Here is a 20,695-nt window from a genome sequence, read left to right as displayed (position 1 = left end):
GAAGGAGAAAATGGAGCAGGTATATTTGCAGATGACAATGGTATATGGGTTAGTGCAGATAATGTGAATGAAGCAACAACACAGTTACAGATAATCCTTGATCAAGTCCAGAGGTGGTCCCAAGAAAACTGTGTCCAATTTTCTCCTGAAAAATCTAAAATCATGATGATTACAAGGAAGAGAAATACAACATTGCCCAGACTGTACCTTAATAATGAGTTATTGGAGATTGTGGGTGAATTTAAATGGCTTGGTTGCATCTTCGACAAGAACCTATCATTCAGACCACAAATACAACAACTCAAGATCTCATGCTTGAAGAGACTCAATATTATGCGAATGATATCAGCAACAAGATGGGGTCCAAAACCAGACTTTCTTTTGGAATTTTATATCAAATACATAAGATCAAAACTAGAGTATGCTTCATTGGTGTATGAGGCTGCCAGCCCGTCTGCATTGAGGCTATTGGACACAGTACAATATAGTGCCATAAGAGTTTCATTTGGAGCACGTAAAACAACACCTAAGCCATTCTTAGAATCAGAAAGTGGATTGGAAAGTTTGGAAGTGAGAAGAAATGTGCGTTCATTGAAATACTTGAAAAAGCTTTGGACATCAGATCACAACCACCCATTTAAATCTACGATACTTAAAAGAAAAAGACTATGGATTTCCTCAAAGAAACAGCATGGAATTATTAAAGCTTTGCATTTGGCAGAAAATTTGGGATTACAGGTAAATTTAAACCTGGCACTGGAAGTACCCAATATAAATATCACGCCAATATGGGCCATTCAAAAAGTTCCTTGCTTTTGTGATTTTGAAAAATGGGACGGATTGGATTATAATCAATCATTCACAATGGAGAAAAGAATGACCTACCCAGAAGCCATGGACGTCTTTACTGATGCTTCAAAAAGTGACAAGGTCGGAGCTGCGATTTGGATACCAATGTGGAATGTGAAAGAACTTTACCGTCTCCATGAAAAAATGTCAATTTTCGACGCTGAAGTGTTTGCTATACGACAAGCAGTATCGTATCTATATAAGAAATTACAAAGCGGGGATCAAGTTAGAATATGTACAGACTCTAAAAGTGCTGTTTCATGTTTAAATGAATTCAGTGATGGAGCGAATAAATCAAGAGAAGTGATTTCATGCTTTGTAGCCATGCAACAACTGCTTTCTAAAGGAATAAAGCTATCGCTTCATTGGATACCTGGCCACAAGAAAATCCAGGGTAATGAACAAGCTGATTTAGCAGCTAAAATGGCCGCCAGTGCAGACATACAAATAATGCAAACAACGACACCAACAATAGTATTCCAGATAGAAGACATAATACAGCAGATAAAACAGTTTAGCTTTGAAGAAAATAGAAATCTCTCTGGAAATCTTTTGATTACAAAGAAGACCAGAAGAAAATTCGAAAATAAGTTATATGAAAGTTTATCAAGAGAAGAAGGAAAAATTGCATTTCGACTTAGGTCACAACATGCAGCTACAAGATCATATCTTTCTCGTTTCTATGGAGAAGATCCGAATTGCATCTATTGTGGTCAGACAGAGACCTTAGCACACCTCATCATCCATTGTGTCCGTACAGAATGTTACAGGACAGACATTAGAAGGTTTATGAGAGAACATCGAATAAAACTATGTGAAGAATTACTCGGAGGAGCATTAACTGAAGAACAATCGGTTGAAAGTATAAATTTAGTTTGTGAATTTTTGAGATTGATTGATAGAACAAGGACGTTATAAACTTTTCGCAGGGAATCGTAAAAATACAATTGTGGAAGTGCATGGACCCTAAGGTGTTAAAACACAGAGGGGGTCTTTCGGCGATTCACTTCACTTCACTTCAGATGAGTTTCCCAAGGTCTTTTCAAAACATTATCATGGAGGTTGACCAAGAAATCATAAAGAGTGTTCTTCTCTATTTCGCTTCTTCTCTTAGTTCACTTATTTTACACCATATGACACATGATTGCTTTGTCAAGCTGAGGGAAATTACCACCACATTAAGACATAACAAAATGAAATAAACATAAAAATATCCTTGCCTTGTTTCTCTAGGCGGAGCTTCAGCTTGCGTTTGTTCACTATGTCGAAGTTCCTCGCGTTGTCTATCCAAAATATTACCAGAAGCATTGTTACCAGGAGGCATTGTTGTCAGAAAACGGAACTGCAAAAAAGAAAATGGTTACGATAATGGCCTTGACCAGAGGGGAGTTCAGGCTTGAGCCCCTACCTTTACTAGGGTAACATGAACAATTCATAGTGTTTGATTCCGAATGTTTTATGACTATACATAGAACATGAAACAACTGTTCCCATATTTGAATCTTTCTTATTAGTTTGATTTCAATACCGGAATCAAAATTATAACAATGAAAAAAAAAGAAAAAGGTTAGATTCAATGCCACGCCCAGGAAACTTATTAAAAATGCTTAAAAACGTAATAATTTAAAATTATTGAAAATGCTTAAAAACGTACTTTTGGGTTATTTAATGAAAAACTAGGTGCTAAATTAATTTTCGATAGCTGAGCACGAAATTACAAACACCCTGCCGCTAGAAGTTATCCTTTTTGTTTTTTTCCCTATATTAACCAAAAAATGTTTCTTAACGTTGAAACATTACGTTTCAGGTACATATAACCCCTCCCCAAATTTCCGGGCACCTAGAATTTTTTTTAACATTCTCCAAATAACTCACCTATGTAGAGGTTTTTTACCCATGTGCACCCCACCCCACACACACAATCCAAAAATAGTTCATTGTAGCGGAATGGAGCCCTATGGTTGCAGAAAATATTTTCGTAAAGAGGAACGGAGATTGAACTATGATAACATCCCTTTCGGATTTTTATTATGTTTTTAATAAGATACTTTTGGGGAAGTACTGGTTAAACTATAACAGAAAGACAAGAGGTTGAGGTCACATATAGATAGATTAATTCATAATTATTAGTTATACATATTGACGCGCTTTTTACTTTCAGTCGAATAACAATTTTGATTTCTTTATAACAAACAAATGGTTATCATGTTCGATTGTTAATATTCAGTCTTTGAGCTTGACTGCTACCCCAACTTCGCTCCCTTTACTCCTAAGAAACCCACTCTATCCTGTATTGTTTTTCCATGAATATATATCTACCTCAAAACGCATATGCAAGAGGTAGGGGAGGGGGGAAGGGCAAATAATTTCGTGTTAAAAAGCTTTATTGGCCTGCCTTTGTGACCTGTTTTGTGAGCCGATAACATTATTTCTTCTTTCTGGAAAGACAAATAATCCCAATATTGAAATTAAACCTCTATGCATGAATGGCGTGATGGCTAAGGATGGCACAAATTTACTCCAATGAAAATAACGAAAAACATGATTACTCGTTAGGGTATTTTTTTTTAAAGTTTTGCCACAAGAGAAGTTTTCAGAAAAAAGTAAAGAGCTGCATAGACCAAAGATGAGCAGAAATAAAGTCAAGTAACTTTTCAAGCGTAAACGCGCTTTTTGCTTTTTTTGCTCAAAAAGTGAAAATAACAATTTTCACTTTTTATAACAACAGATGGTTATGAGACCTGATTGTCAATATTTAGTCTTAAAACTTCACCGTTACCCCACCTTCACTCCCTCTACCCCCATGAAAACCCACTCCATCCTGTATTGTTTGCCTATGAATGTCTATCAATCTTAAAACGCATATACAAGAGGAACGGGGAGGGGGGGTTAAAAAGTTTCATTGTCCTATTTTTGTGAGCCGAAAACATTATGCCTTATTTCTGGAGAGACAAATAAACCCCAACATTAAAATTATAGCTGTATGCATGGATGGTGTGATTGCAAAGGCTGGCAAAAAATTCATGCCAGTGAAAAGAACCCTGATTACTCTTTAGTGTATTTATCAAAGAAAATAACGTTTGCCATAAAAGAAGTTTTTCAAAGAGCAGTAAAGAGCTACATAAACCAAAGTTGAGCAGAAGTAAAGCCAAGTAATTTGTCAAGCGTTAATTAACATAAATTAACAAAAAACAAAAACGGAAATCAATTTAACGAAACAACAAATCAAAGAAGACAACACAAAATTTTATTGGCTCTTTAGGGTTAAGTTTTAAACTAATAAACAGAAAAAAAAAAATTGAGCCATGATTCTTATTCGACGGTACAGGGATTTACATCTACACAACTTAGGGATGTCAACTATTTTTACAATCTTTGAAAACATCCCAACAGCCCAATACTATCGCATAAGTTCCAAGATTCCCCCCCCAATAATGTTTTAGTTCTAAAATATGAATTTTTTCTTCTACCTGGTTCTGAGGCCAATTTATAAGTTCGTCACATAGAGTGTGATATTCAACTGTTCGAAAGAACACAACTGTGTGGAAAGAACACAAACAACCATTAACAACATGATACCAAAATGATAAGATAAGATTGCTTACCTAAGACAGATCTTAGGTAAGGCTTAGGTAAGACAAGATAACCAGTTTCGATCTTCAAATACTACAGTGTATGAATTCCAAAACAAGAAATATCACAAAAACAGAGCGAAGGTGAGGCTTAGGTAAGACTAAATAGACAAGTTATTCATTTTGCAAACGAAAAACATTCTGTAGTCCTTTTGAGTACCAAATTAAATAGAAATTCAAGGGAATTTCAAATATTACCTTACTATTTAGTAAGACGGTGGCACCCATACGAAGAAAAGAGGGATATAGCCCCATTCCTCCAGCCTCCCAAGGAGCCCCAAATTGTATGGAAAGTACTAATTATTACTAAGAAAACTGTAAAAGATTACTGTAAAAGAGCCTTTATTTTAGACCTTTGCACCTTCACACCCTAGAAATGTACACAGAGTTACCCGTCCCAGATTAATGTATACGGCTATCGATCTTATTATTAGACACTTTCTGAAACAAAGCAGCCACAAAAAACACTTTAATATAATAAATTATTCTTCAAAAGAAGATAATAGTGACTAAATAAAAACAGCTTAGCAAATCAAGTGGAATATCTTGTGCAATTTCAGTAAATACCAGCGAAGGAGATAGAGTGCAGCAACCTTCACATGGTGCCTCTGAGTCTAGCAAGTTTTTAGTGGTTACTGGATGAAGTGGTTACTGGATGAAGAAAAGAAGGAAAGCGTGAAGTGTTGATGTTTCACCCGAGAGAGAGAGAGAGAGAGAGAGAGAGAGAGAGAGAGAGAGAGAGAGAGAGAGAGAGAGAGAGAGAGAGAGAGAGAGAGAGAGAGAGAGAGAGAGAGAGAGAGTGAGATTCCTTTAGATTTTGACCTTAATACCCCGAGCCTTTTCGGCTATCCAGGATCCAATAGGCCCTCTTTTCTTGATTAAAAATCTTACATGTTAACAGTAGGCGACTTGCATAACTTACAGCCCTTGTTGTTGTTACTTCAGTGTTGTTACTAGGCGTATACCCCACCCCTAAAAATTTTATGAATTTTAACTCATAAAAGGGGAACTGGAACTTTTTATTTCCAATCGAATGAGCCTCCTCAGTTTTTTTCTACGACAGCACCTTCCTTACGAAAAGCCTTGGTTAGTAAAAAGTAAATAAACTAATAAATAATACGTATAACTCGCATCACAATTTACTTAGGTGGCGCTATAGCACTGCCTGTGATTTTTTTAGCCCAAGGAAGTTTTATTGGCTCAGCTTGAGATCCCGATGTTCATTATCATCCATTTTTAGGTAATATGTCTCTGTGTTAATCACATCTCAGTTTTTTAGGTAATATAGCTCTGTGTTTATTGCATTTCAATTTTTGTTCTAAGTTTACTTTAGAATTAGGTAATTTATTGATCATTTTGCGATAATAAAATCGTTTGAATCATAATAGATTAAAGCCAAATTAGTTTATTTGAAGAGTTCATTCAAACGGAAATTAAAATTTCTAGTGCTTTTAAAGTGACCAAAAACATTGTGCCCCGAGAAAGATGTGTTTACTACCTTTTATGACTCCAAGCTGTGATGTTTCTCCTTGGAGAACCAAGTTGTTATCAATTAAACATTTTTAGACAGTCAATCAGTTAAAAATTATTAAAGCACTATAAATTGAGCTTCCTATTGGGGGGAAGCGATACCGCTCGGTTGCGTATTCGTCTCTGAAAAGTCACGTAGTCTGTAAACGTTGAGGTACTTCTTACGGGAAAACCGTCTAATGTAGGCTACGTGCAGCGGACGCACTATCGATCGCAATGGGTGAACTGGAATCATTTGTTATAGTTGTCGACAGTTTCGAACATGTCACTGCCTTTACATGACGATAAATAAAGCTCTAATGGGAATAAAATCCTTTTAATAGACAATGATAAATTTCACTAAAATACTGATGACGGTCCTGAATATTACTACTGATGACGGTCACTGCATATGTGACAGAAATATCTAGTATTTTTGTGAAATTTATCACTGTCTATTAAAAGGATTTTACCTATTAAAATGATCTTATTTAATTTCTGATGGTTTTTTTCAAATAATGCCGGTAAATCTGGCTCATCTTCCATGACAAATTCCCTCCCCTCACGTGAAATTTCTCCATGGAAGGTTCCCCCAAATAAATACACCCCCAGTAAACTCCTTCTTGACAGTTCCATCCTTACAGAAAATCTCCCTTCCTCTCCATAAAATTTCTTACAGAAGATTCAGCCTGATCGCAATGGGTGAACTGGTATCATTTGCTATAGTTGTCGATAGTTTCGAACATGTCACTGCCTTTACATGACGATAAATAAAGCTTGAATGGGGATAAAATCCTTTTAATAGACAATGATAAATTTCACAAAAATACTGATGAGAGTCCTGAGTATTACTACTGGTGACGGTCACTGCATATGTGACAGAAATATCTAGTATTTTTGTGAAGTTTATCACTGTCTATTAAAAGGATCTTACCTATTAAAAGGATCTTATTTAATTTATGATGGTTTTTTCAAATAATGCCGGTAAATCTGGCTCATCCTCCATGACAAATTCCCTCCCCTCACGTGAAAAATCTCCATGGAAGGTTCCTTTCAATTAAAATGCACCCCCAGTAAACTCCTTCTGGACAATTCCATCCTTACAGAAAATCTCCCTTCCCCTTTATAAAATTTCTTACAGAAGATTCAGCCTGAAGATTCAGCACTTTCATTTGAAAAAGACGTCCGATAAATGAAAGTTCAAATGGGGATTAAGTCCTTTTATTAGACAGTCACATATTTCACAAAAATACTAGATATTTTGGTTACATATGCAGTGACCGTATTACTACTTATGACGGTCACTGCATATGTGACCGAAATATCTAGTATGTTTGAGAAATTTATCACTGTCTATCAAAAGGTTTTTATCCCTATTTGAACTTGTATTTATCACTATAGTTGTCGGCAGGGATGTCATGCATGGGGAAAGGGTAAGCCCCCCCTCCAATGTTTTCAGCCTATTGAATAAAAAAAATGAGTAAGCAAAGTGGTGATGAGAAGCGCCACTACTTTTCTGGCTCGAATCTGTTTTATTTGGGCAATTGGGCTGATGGATATATAGTACATAAAATACATGTAGGTCAGTCGTAGTCAGTAAAGAACATGAACGAAATAATTTTTTTTAATCATCTAAATCAGGCATTAAAAATGACCAGGCAGTCGGTACGAGTGATGTCTCTGGTCGGTACTCGACCAAGCTCGCGGGAAGTAATTACTCGTAGTTCATAGTCCCAGCCAATCATCAATGTGGACTTCCATCATAGGGCAACTCTTCTATAGTTGCCACTTATTCTATGTTTCCGTTTTTTATACTTTTTTGCCTTTATTTTACCCTGCTGTGATAAATCAAATATCATAACACAAAAAAAATAGTTAAAAGAAATAAAAATGTAAAAATAAGGCTACAGGATATTCTGCGCAATTCATTCTGTCTATATTTTGGAATAGGTAGAATATTCTAAAATTCTTTCCTTTCTTTATAATTAATGTTTGTCATACTTTCTCGAAAAAAGAAAAAAACTGAGGAGGCTCATTTGATTGGAAATAAAAAGTTCCAGTTCCCCTTTTATGAGTTAAAATTCAATGGAGGGAAAGTAGCCCCCACACCCCTTACTTTCCCAAATACATCCAGAAAAATTGAGATAGCCGTTTCGCTCTGTTCAACATAGTTGAAAGGATCAGTAACTATGCCTCCGAGGTGACAGTATCCCTGCCCCACAACTCTTGGGGCAAGAGCTGTAAGATATTCAATTTGCCCATTATTTACACATAGTATTTGTTATTGAAAAAGAGGGAGTGTTTGATCCTGAATGTCCAAAACAGCTAAGGGTAATAAGGTAAAGCCTTCAGGCAATGTTGGGGGGGGGAGCTGCTGAGCTAAATAAAAAAAACGTTGTGAGTATGCAAATTTTATCCTGAGGCGTATCTCAGGAATGGCTTAGTGTATTAAGCTGGGACTTTCAGGGAATGATGAGGGGCATGTTCAATGGATCAAAAGCCAATATGTACACTTCTGCTAGTACTATAACAAATACTTCAACAGTGACTACATCTAAGGCTAAGGGCATTAAGGTGAAAATTTCAGGGAATGTTATCGTGGAGTTGAACTAAATCAAAAACACTATGTACACGCTGATTGTCAAAAGAGCGTATCAGCAATATCTTAGGAGCGGCTTAGAGTATTGAGTTGAAACTTCCAGTACATCTTGAGAGTGATAGTGAACTAACCAAAAGCCCTAAGTACATGCTACTACTTCTACTGCTTTTCTACTTATCTAATAAGAGTAAGGGCATTAAGATGAAAACTTCTGGAAAAGTTGAGGAGGATTTTGAATTAAAAAATTAAAAAAAAACACTCCTGTGTTTACAGGTTGTCAAAAGGGTGCAACAGTATTATCTCACGAACACCTTAGAGAAATCTAAACACACTATATACAAGTCGGTTATCGCAAGGGGGTGCGACAGTATTATCTCACGAACACCTTAGAGAAATCTAAACACACTATATACAAGTCGGTTATCGCAAGGGGGCGCGACAGTATTATCTCACGAACACCTAAGAGAGATCTAAACACACTATATACAAGTCGGTTATCGCAAGGGTGTATTATCAATACGTCAATCAACAACTGCAACTGCGACGATTTAAGACTGTGACTATTGCGTTTGTGACTACTTACATCTGCAAATACTTTTAAACGAGACTAGTAGCGATTCCGACTAAAACTACTTGTGATTACTTGAAATTGCGATTGTGATTACATGCGACTGCGACTGCAGCAGCTACTTACGTCTGTTGCAACTTACGACTGTGACTACGAATACTCGACATGTGGCTGTGACTGCTTGCAACTACTTATGACAATTAGTACTGCTCTACTGCTACTACTATTGCAACTACTACCACTAATATAAAATTCAATCAAAAGAGTTTAAGTGCACCCAGATGGTCAAAATGGAACAGATGTAATATCTCAGGAATGGAACAGGGTAGTAAGTAGAAACTTTCAGGGAAAGGTGAGGGGGATGTAAAAATAAATCAAAATAAATTATGTGTGTCGAAATTGTCAAAAGGCTGTTAGTGCAATATCGAAGAAAAGACTCAGGATATTATAAGGATATTATATTGGAAGTTCAGGGGATATCTTAGAGATACTAAATTAAGTCAAAAGACACTATGCATCGAATTTTGTTCAAAGAGCAGATCTATGATATTGCAAGAACGGCTAAGTGTATTAAGTTAAAATTGCCAGGGCATGTTGAATGGCCGAACTAAATCGAAATGCATTATGTGCATTCAAGGTTATCAACAAAGCGTATTGGCGATATCCTAGGACAGGTTAAAGGCATCAAGTTAAAACTTTCAGGGCATGTAGAAGGAATGGTTGATTAATATTTATCTATACTCAAGGTTGTAATATGATGGAGGTTATAATTCCGTCAGCCCTATAGAACCCCAAATTTAGATTATACAGAGTTTTAACCCTTACGTTTGGATATTATGCACCGTACATATCCACAAAAGCAATACAGTTCAACTATTACTAAAAATTGTAGTACAATTTTGTCAGAAATATAAACAGTAAGCTAAATCTGGATTCTTAAGGAAAAAAACAAAAAAAAATATTTTTTTTTTCTTGACCAATGAAAAAGACTATGTCAATTCAGAACGAACACAAGTTAATTTTAAAAAACCTTTTCCACAAAAAAAGTTTTTCAGAAAAAAACTAAGAGCTATAGTAAAGTCTAAGGCCTATAGGGTCGTCTGCGCTTTACTGAAGACTAATTATGGTATACATATTTTTTTTTATTTTAAACATCAAGAAATGAAAATAAACATTACACGAAATAAAATCTTGAATTGCTGAGCTTCTATGAATTAATATCTTTAATCAGGTTATCGATTATCGTGATTTCGATTCGTGATTATCGTGACATAGATTACCACCGTGATTTACTTTTTATTTAACCTCAGTTAAAAAAAAATCACACTGCTCAAGATGCATATAGTTTTCAATTAAACTCACCTGACAGAACAGGCTTGAGACTTTACGGTTTGGGGAGGGGGAATAGGGCAGTAGCCAAACTCTTGTTTGTAGTAAATTTTGTTCGTTTCAAGTTTGATTTGAATATTCAATTTAATTTTTACTCCTTTTAAGATTGACTTATTCACCTATATTTGTCCCTTTTATCTGTATTTTGCTACGATCGTTTATTTTAATTTCTCTTCGTTTTGGGTTTCACTTATTCTTCAATAGTAATTCCCGGTGGCCTGGAGTTTGAATTATTGTAGGAATTCATTTCTGTTGGTTTAAGTTTAATACGGCTTTTTACTTTTATTTGAAAAAATTATCTTTCGGAAAGTTGTTCTTAATTAATTACAAAAAATTATCATTTAAGACTCAAAACGAGCAGAAATTACCTCAAAGAGTTGTAGTTCTAACGCCCCTTTTGCTTTCTAAAGGCCAGAATGTAATTTATACTTTACTGAAAACAAACTACATTTTAAACATTTCCTCCTTTTTTAAACTTTAATAAACCCAAATTATTGAGACTCTCAGAAATGAATATCCTTATATATCAAACTCTGAATCCACATTCATTTGTTCTTTTGAGTACAACTAATTTTGGTTATAAAGGTGTTTTTTTATGTTATGAGAAATAAAACACGCATATTTCGAAATGAAAATTGTTTTCGCTTAAGTGCAAATTACGTTTATGGTCTTTAGAAGGCAAAATACACAAGGGAGAAGGACAAAAAACAGAATATGTTTGATTTTTTTCTATTTTAATGCTAATAAGATCAAAATTGCAGAGACTTCCAGGAATGGATATCATTATATATTAAACTCTCAGTCTAGTTTCATTAATTCTTTTCGGTAATCATAGTCAATATGATAATTTTTTTGCTCTTTCCATCGATGTTATGACAAATAAACATTTTGCTCGAAATGAAAACTGTTTTCAACAAAGTGCCAAAGATGCTCTAGCCTTTAAGAGGCTTAGGGGGGTGTTGCTCCTACTCCAATTGTTGTATTTCTGTTCGTCTTAAGTTTTACTTGGTTATTCATTGTTATTTCGGGTCATTTTGGATCTTATTTATTCGTTGAGATTGATTTTCCTTCGCTTTGAGTTTCAATTTTTATTCGACTTTATTTCTGTTTGTCTTTTGTTTAATAGAGATCTTTCGTTTTCTTTGAGAAACTTTTTTTTTTAAATTAATCTTTTTTGAAGGAATAAACTATACATACCGAGTAAATAAAAAATTGAAGAAGAAGTATTGACAACCCTGTTGCTTTGGTCTTACCTGGAGACATCGAATATTCTTTCTGAGAACTTTCTTGGGACTCATCTGTGATACGTCTCTGATAAGTTTAATGCATCTGGGAAGTCTTTCTAGAGTACATCTTGTTGCCATGCCTAAGAAAGAAAAAAGAGAATCAGACTATTAGGCTTGCTTTTCTCAGTCGAAATACCAGCTGTTCACTAACCATATTGATTAACTCTGTCATATAGACTTAACGTGACAGAGCTTTTTGGCTCTTTGATTCGTATAGAACAACAAAATTCTCAAAAATATCCACTAAATACCAAGAAAAATGTTCAACGAAAACTTTAAAAACCAATTTGACTGGCTCAAATCTGCAATGCTAACAATATACTGAAACAAACCTGTGATATTCATTGCACATTAAAATGCAAAGAAAACTGTATCCATTTGATGATTGGCAGAGGGATTGCCCACTCTCAGTCACCAGACACACACCCCTAAGCGCCAATTTCCAACCACATATGTTCCCTCAGGCTAAACGGCAATCCATAACACAGTGCTTGTTTCTTCATGAAGTGCTCTGCAGAAATTGAGGGGGATTTTATCGCCCATTCTGAGATGAAGTGCCATCTTCAAGGGAAAAAATGGTTAGAATACCTTGCTCCCTTTCACCCAACACGCCTTGGTTACCTCAAAAGTAATAGGACTGACAGTTCAAGAGATCTATTTTAACTAGGACTGTAGAATAGCCTCAAAATATGCCTTTGGAAATAATACAATTCATCCAACCCCACTTCCTTGCGTGGCAAATTATGCAATAGGTCATTAAAAAAAAGATAAAAAGAGGCTTCATTGGTATATACCTCATCTAATTTAGCATCTGGCACTAGGGAAACCAATTTCCTAAGGTGTTTAGGGCTGTTTTATAAGCACTATGTGCACAACATAAACATTTAAAAAATATCATGAAAAGAGAAATCACCAATGCAACAGCACAAACACAAAAAAAAAAAAAAAAAAAAAAAAAAAAAAAAAAAAAGAGAGACAGAAGGAAAAAAGGAAGACTGTTTTCCTAAATTAGTGATTAATATAGACCAGCACTTGAATGAGGCCTTAACCCTACTCATCCATACAATCACATAGGTCAAACAGCATAGCCACACACAATCAACCATAAAGAATAATCCATGGACAGGCAGTCATGTCGTCAATAAGTATAAGTCGTCATTTACCAAACAATAGAAACAATAATATAGACAAATAATTCAGAGGCAACACCCAACATAAGGGCTCATCAGGAGAATACACTGGCCTATATAGGGTTTCGCCACTCTAAATTCTCTACCCAGCACAGTGTTGTGGCTACCACAGAATATCCATGGCATCCCCGCGTCAGGTATCACCCCCAAAATATATGCCTATGAAAGAAAAAAAACAAAAAACAGCAAATGTAAAACAACCAAGTAAAACAAAAACAAGCTTATCCTGTTAATATATTCCTCCCTTTAGCAACAATAGGTAAACTAAATATTATAAATTTTACCAAATCACAAATATTAACACATTGCAAATAACCTGAATGAACTAAACAATTATAGAATTCATCTATACCATGTGGCTAATTTTTAAAAAAAATCCGCTCAATTAGAAACACAATTCAAAATAAATGGCGCTGCGACAACATTTCTCGAACCTCCGAAATTAGTTGAAAATTTCTTTAAGTATTTCTAGATAATTTTTTTGATATTTATTTAAAAGTTCGTTATAATGAAAACTAAATTTTTTAAATTGCCAAGTTAATTTGTTTGCAGAAAAACCTCTTGATATCAATTTTTGGCTAGTTTTTTTAAAAAAAAACAAACTATAATTTTCTCTAAAAATTATTCATTAGAAATGGACAAGTTTCCTGAAAAATATGGGAAATTACTGGAAAATTTATATAAATATTTTGAGACACCTGGTATAATAGTCCCTAGCCTGTGTACATACCTAATCAAAGTTAATACACCAGCATCATGGGTTCATATGGATCTGACTTTTAAGAATATGGGACCAGGCCTTTTTTCAACGCATAGGGGAGGGGGGATACAAAAAACGCAGTTTAGGCCATTATTACCAAGTTTTCCCAAGGGGAATCTCCCCAATTCTAAGCCTGTGTATGGGTGTTTACATGCAAAGGAAACTGACATCCAAGTTGAGATCAAGGTCACACCTAGATTAATTACAAAACTTAGGCCCAAGAATGCTTTAACTTATGTCAATGGCAGCCTTTTATTAAAGTCTGATGTTTGTTTCATTAACTTAAAAGTCTATTTGATGGTCAACGTCCTGGACCCCAATCGCCAGAGTGTTAAATTCTAAAGCAAAATAATGAATAACATCACAATAAATACAACCTTAAAAAAGCTTGGTAAAATACAATTTTCTAAAGTGGCTACGAATATATAAAATAATGTAATAATTCAACTATAATAAAACAAACAACAACACAAACCAACAATTGATGTGCTAAGTGAGCCATGCTTTTAAGTTTGTGCAAGACTAAATTAATCTTTTTTTATTTATTAACAGTAAAATTTTGTTCATTTACATATTAGTAGCAGATAACCCCTTCAGTTAACATCCGCATCAATATTCCTTGAGACTTTCATTCCAATACAATTCATTCCAAAATACATTTGGCTATTCTTAAAATACTGTACATATGCCCTTTTGACAACCTTGATATGCATAGTGTCTTTTGATTTAGTAACAACCGCCTCTCTTCTTCAGCGCAAAAAAAAATAATATGGACAAGGAAAATGCCGAAGAAATAACCAAAAAACAAACACGGAAAGTACAACAAAACCAGTTAAAAACCAATGAAAAACCTGCCAAAAATTAAGATAAATAAAAATTCAATAAAAGACCAAAAGTTATAAGAATTAAAATCAAATATCTGACAAAAGTAAAGTGAGCTATTCGCCAATATCCGAGACTTGCACAAAAAACTACCATCAGTGGATACTAACAAACAAATGAGAAAATAAAAGATAAAATTCATTCACTCAAACAAACGAGACAGCAATTAAATAAACTGAAGAACTATGTCACCTGATTCCTGATTTTTAACCATTACGTTTCTTGTGGATACCTCATGAGAACTAAGGCGTTGATGACATGTTTGATTATGTGAATTGGGATGTGGCTCAAGGTTTACTTCAGGGATTACTAAAGTATTGGCTCCTCTGTTGAGAAAACCGAAATACGGCTCGTTTCGAGTTTTAAGTGTAAGAAGTGTCTGATTTGGAAGCGTAGATATTTCTGACAGAGATGGGTTAGAACTGAGTTTATGCTCCAAAATCCGCTTGGCCTTTTGATGATTTACAATTGGTATACATTGAATCGGCATCAAAAGTGCCCATTCTTGTATTTGGTTTAATCTGAAACTTGCTTTAACTTGGAAACTTACAGCCCTTTGCAACAGAACTTCTTTTTACTTCCATTATAGAGGCATTCTTTATAGACAGAAATATGCGCTTCCAACGGGCACCCCCTTTTCACAGATAGAAGTTGATATCTTCATGGAAAACCTTGAAGAAAGGGCTATTTTGCTAAGTTTTTGTAAACCAAATTTGGCGTTTGTTTTAAAGATGAGATTTTTTATCTGCAGGAAAATGGTGACAAATCTCTGGAGTATTTCCTTCACTTACTTAATTCCTAGGATCCAAAAGTTAAATTTACTCAGGAATCAGAGGTAGAAATGCGTCTTCCTTTCTTAGATGTCCTGGTTCACCAAAATGATACATGCTTCAAGTTTGGGGTCTATAGAAAACCCACACATAGTGATTATTACTTAAATTTTGTCCTTAATCATTCTCCTGCTGTGAAAAGAAGAGTGGCCACCTCTCTAGTTGATAGGGCATTGCAAGTTGTTCACTGGATTCAGAGCTTGACCACCTTAGAGATATTTTATTTGGGAATGGTTATGCAATTTGTTTAATAAATTTTGTCATTGACAAATGTATTAAAAAATTATCAGATAGTGACAGAGTAAACGCGAATCAAAGGGAAAGTTCAGTTTATCTTGGTCTCCCATACATTAAAGGGGTTTCAGACCCCATTTCCAAAAATCTAAGGATAAATAATATTTACATTTATTATAGACCCAGAAAAACTATCAGTTCCCAAATCTACAAAGGTAAAGACCCTATCCTGATAGGTGAAAACTCTGGTGTCTACATAATTCCTTGCTCTTGTGGTCTTTGGTACATTAGAAGAACTGATCAACAACAGATAGATTAACTTGAGCACTCTACCTCAATTAATAACACCCTAAAAAAGTGGAGAAAACCAGAAAATTTCGACTCTGCCCTATCAGAAAGCATATTTAATAGCCCAGGCCATGCTGTTTTATTTAACCTAGCTAACCTAATTTCGCATGACAAAGGTATTGTCCAACACTAGAGAGAAGCTGTTAAAACTTATAAATTCCAACATTTAGGTCTAGTTTTGAACAGAGATTCAGGTGATTTAAGAATAAATGAGTCGTATTTTGGATTTCTCTACAGAGGAGCCAATACTTTAGTAATCTGTGAAATAAACATTGAACCACTTTCCCAATCACATTGTCAAACACATCATCAACCCCTTAGGTTTCAAAGGGTATCTGCAAGAAATGCAATGGATAAAATGAGAACTCGAGTGACCTAGTTCTCCAGTTTATTTAATTGCTGGTTTGTTTGTTTGAGTGAACAAATTTTTTCTTTTATTTTCTCAGTTGTTTGTCAGTATCTACTGATGGCAGTTCACATTTGTTTGGATTTTGTGCAAATCGTGGATTTTGCGCAAATTGTTGTGTGCAAGCATAATTGCTTTATTTTTGTTAGGTATTTGATTTTGATTCATATAATTTTTGGTCTTTTATTGAATTTTACTTATCTTCAATTTTTGGCAGTTTTTTCATTGGTTTTTGACTGGTTTTGTTGTATTTTCCATGTTTGTTTTTTGGTTTTTTCTTTTGCATTTTCCTTATTTATATAATTTTGTTCATGCTGAAGAAGAGAGGCAGTTGTTCTCTTGAAATATTCATTTTCTGTGTTTTCTTCAGTATTTTTGTTTGGCCTATAAAAACCCAATTTTTGAACGTTTTCTTTCTTTATGTTTTTCAGGGAAATTTTTTTTGATAATTTGGATAGAAATTATGTCTTTTGATTTAGTTTAACATTCCCCTTGTTATTCTGTGACAGTTTCAACTTAATACAATAAGTCCTCCCTCAGATATTACAGATAACCTACGCCATTTTGAAAACTTAAATGCAGATAAAAAAAAATTATTTGGTTCAACATCCTCCTCAACATTCCCTGAAAGTTTCAAATTCATACCCTAAGGTGTTCCTGAAATATTGCAGATATGCTCTTTGACAGCCTGGATGCACATGTTATATTCTGATTAAGTTCAACACTTCCTTCAACTTTTACTGAAAGTCTCACCTTAATACCCTTAGCCATTCCTAACATGTTTCAGATGTACCCTTTTCACAGCCTGGATGCACAGTGTCTTTTCTGTTTAGTTCAACATCCCTTGAAAGTTTCAATTTAATATCCTCAGCTACTCCTGAGATATTACAGACCCATCCTTTTAACAACCTTCATGCACACAAATCCTTGACTTAGGTAAAAATCCACAATAACATTTACTAAAACTTTCAACTTAATATCCACAGCCATTCCTGAGAATATTACAGTTGCACCCTTTTGAAAACCTGGATGCATACATTGTCTTTTGGTTTAGTTCAGCATTTTCTTCAACACTCCCAGAAAGTTTCAATGTAATACCTTAGCCTTTCTTATGATAGTGCAGATATGTTCTTTTCACAAACTGGATGTATGCCAATATAGTATGTATACTTCTCCTCCATGCTGATCTATTCAATAACTACCTCTTTAAACCCTTCCAGGAAGTTCCCATTTCTCTTAAACCTTTCTTTATGACATCTTCCCACCCCAACTGCAGACAACCTGCTTTCCATTTAGCCCTAGATGGTTGACCAGAAAGGACAATTTTTGGCAATCTGTCATCCAAAGAGCATACCCTAGCCATCTCAACCTTTCTCTCATTATAGCCCTAGAAAGCAGGATTGAATCAAAATTTTTGCACGACCAACTGTTTGAAATATGGTCAGTTAGCTGGTTACCAAAAACAATCTGTAGGCAATTTTCCTGGAAGACATCTAGCAAATATTCCTCTGTTTCTTAGAGCACTCTTGCCTCAGCACCATATTTGACCACTGCAAGACTTCCTATATTCTAATCTTGGTTCACACACTTATCATCCTATTCCTCCAGACTTTTTTCAAATGTAAAAAACAAAAACAAAAAAAAAAAAAAAAACTCTGAGTCTTGGCTATTCTACTTTTAGTATCTTCACTTGTCCCACTGTCTTTACTAATATTGCTACCAAAATAAGTGAAGCTGTTCAATTAATCAATCTTTTCACTACACAATGTCAACTTATTATTTTCACTTATTCCTAGCCTTAGCAGCATAGTCTTCTTAACATTAATTTTCAAACCTATTCTAGCACCCTGAACTTGCCAAAACCTCTAAAAATTCATTCATTTTGCTAACACTTTCATCTAGGATGCTCAAATCATCAACATAATCTAACTCCAGGGGATATTTTATTCCCCTTTTAATTCACTTTCTTTCATTGTCTTTCCTGTGCTCTGTAAGAAAAGTCCATTAAAATGATGCATATAAAGATGGATAGTACAAACCCCACTTAACTTCTGATTTAATACAAAACTAGCTGTTAACATCACTTCCTACCTCAACTGCAGCAGTGTTCTTCTCAATTTTATCAATTATTGACCTAAGAGCAAAAATTTGGTTGACACATAATCTACCCTTCCTAGAATTACACTGTTCCAATAATTATAGGTGCCAATAACTCAAAAAATATCCAATAATTATAGGTGCCAATAATTGAAAAATTTATTTAAAAAAAAGGAAAGAGTGTGCCAGAAAGACTCTTGGCAAGCCCATCCCCTCCCCCCCCAGATCTGCCACTGACTTAAGAAACTCATTTGCCACACTATCCAAATCTGTAGCCTTATTATTTTTTGATCCTTTTAGTACTGCTGCTAATTCTTCCTCATAAAATAAATCTCCCTTCACATAGAAGGTGTCACAAACCTTTTCATTTTCCTCTATATTTTTTCCTGTGACTCTATTCCAGATAAGCATATTCTCAAAGTGTTCTGCCCATCTCTCTTTATGACTTATTGTAATCCAGTTTCTATCTTTAACTGGGACACATCCAGGTTGACTACTTCCTCTTGATTTATTAACATGCCAATACAATATTTTGCTATTATGCCATCTAGCTGTATCTTCTGGATCCTCAGCAATTTTATCCAAGATCTTCACTTTGCATACCTTAGTTTGTACTTTAAAGCTTTCTCTACTTCCTTTATATTCTACTTTTTTCATAAAATAAATCACTCAATTTATTCATGTACAAGCCCCTTCTCTTATTTATTAAACATAAAAAACCTTTTCACTTAGATTTCTAGCTGCATTCCTAGCTTTCCTCCCTAAGACACCATCAGCAACTTCACAAGTTATTTTCCTAAAATTGTTCTTTCTAACTTCTACATTCTCAAATTTTAAACTCTCCATATTAGTATTCAACATCCCCCCATGGGTTTTGAAGAATTAATTTTATGCCCCCCTAAATTTTTGTAGATTGGCATGCTTGAAATAGTGTGCTATATTTTTCTCCATTCTTGGGGAGGAGTGGAAGGGGTTCAAGAAAAGCAATGCACTTTCAAAATGACAATGGTAAGTATTTCTGGCTGTTTTAAAATAGTTTTCAGAACTTTTCAGGCCTACTTCAAGTATACCCCTCACCTTAACCTTCACCAAAGTTCCTTCAGAAAGGAATAGGCCAACAGATTACCTATATATCTTTGCTATTCTTTTCTTGGGCTTGCTAAGCTAGGACTGTATGAATATTAGAAATATGAAAGAAAATTTTGTCTAAGAGGCAATTAGGGCTATAATTCCCTAGTAGCATATTACCCTAAAGAATTTTCAGAATTGCATGATATTTCCTTCTGGAGAGTCAAAACCCCCTAATTTAGGCACCTTAGGGTTGTAGCCTGTGTTAAGCCATCAGGGTAGTGGCATACATTCTCAGAGTAACAATTATTATATTGAAGAGAAGCATAAAATGAGGAATTTAATGGGACTAATTCTATTTTAACAGGCTATTTTCTTTAGAAGTACCTGTTTCCTACAGTGTTACAAATGCTGTATATTAGGCTAGGCTATTAAATAAGGACTTTTGTTTTAGTCTTGTATTGCCTTATTGTTACGGCAATATATAGAGCCATCAGAGGGGGGGCATCCACTATGTTAATGAGAGTTATTAAAGGCTATATGGAAATAGTACTAAAAAATCAATCAAGTAGTACTGTGTGTTCAACTCATCCCTAATTAGAAATGAAATCGTGTGTATTTTTACCGTTGAAGTATGTAAACATTTGAAAGAGCCGACTGAAAACATACCAAAAGGTTCCTGTAAGTGAAAATATGGTATGAAGACTGCTTGCTTTTTATTTCCAATTTCGACTTCACGTTTTTAGATTTCAAACTTTTCTTTTCACTTAGGTGCCAGATAGATGCCTGTTATAATCTAAAGAAAGAAAAAAAATAGTAGCTAAATCTTTTCGTTTGAGTTGTCAACAATGTATAAATATTAAACAGTAGCGAACATTTGGTTAAAAATGGGACCACAACCCGCGGAAAGCTAAGCTACCAATAAGTTAGAGCATTAGGTCTCCCGTAATCTCATCGTTTTGTGCTAAAAATTTGTCATTGCGCATGGCCGAAGACGGAAAAGAAAAACAAATGTGTGACTAATGTGTCCCAAAAAAGGCGAGTTTAG

The 20,695-nt window shown here is 34.8% G+C and overlaps 1 protein-coding gene across 2 annotated transcripts in view; it reads right to left on the bottom strand.

Annotated features, from left to right (window-relative positions):
• Window positions 1-20,425, bottom strand: part of LOC136038533 (glutaminase kidney isoform, mitochondrial-like) — a 125,286-nt gene extending 104,861 nt beyond the window's left edge. Inside the window, exons 1-3 of one of the 2 annotated variants that reach the window (XM_065721641.1) lie at window positions 20,317-20,425; window positions 11,800-11,912; window positions 2,070-2,191 (exon numbers count right to left, since the gene is read on the bottom strand). In XM_065721641.1, the coding sequence (XP_065577713.1) occupies window positions 2,070-2,191; window positions 11,800-11,910 (233 nt within the window). In that variant the 5' untranslated portion in view covers window positions 11,911-11,912; window positions 20,317-20,425. The other variant, XM_065721639.1, reaches the window with a different exon arrangement.
• Window positions 20,426-20,695: the final 270 nt, after the last annotated feature.

This window comes from Artemia franciscana, chromosome 18 (genome assembly GCF_032884065.1).
Source record: "Artemia franciscana chromosome 18, ASM3288406v1, whole genome shotgun sequence".
Lineage (NCBI taxonomy): Eukaryota > Metazoa > Arthropoda > Branchiopoda > Anostraca > Artemiidae > Artemia > Artemia franciscana.
This window is presented reverse-complemented; position numbering and strand designations above follow the sequence as displayed.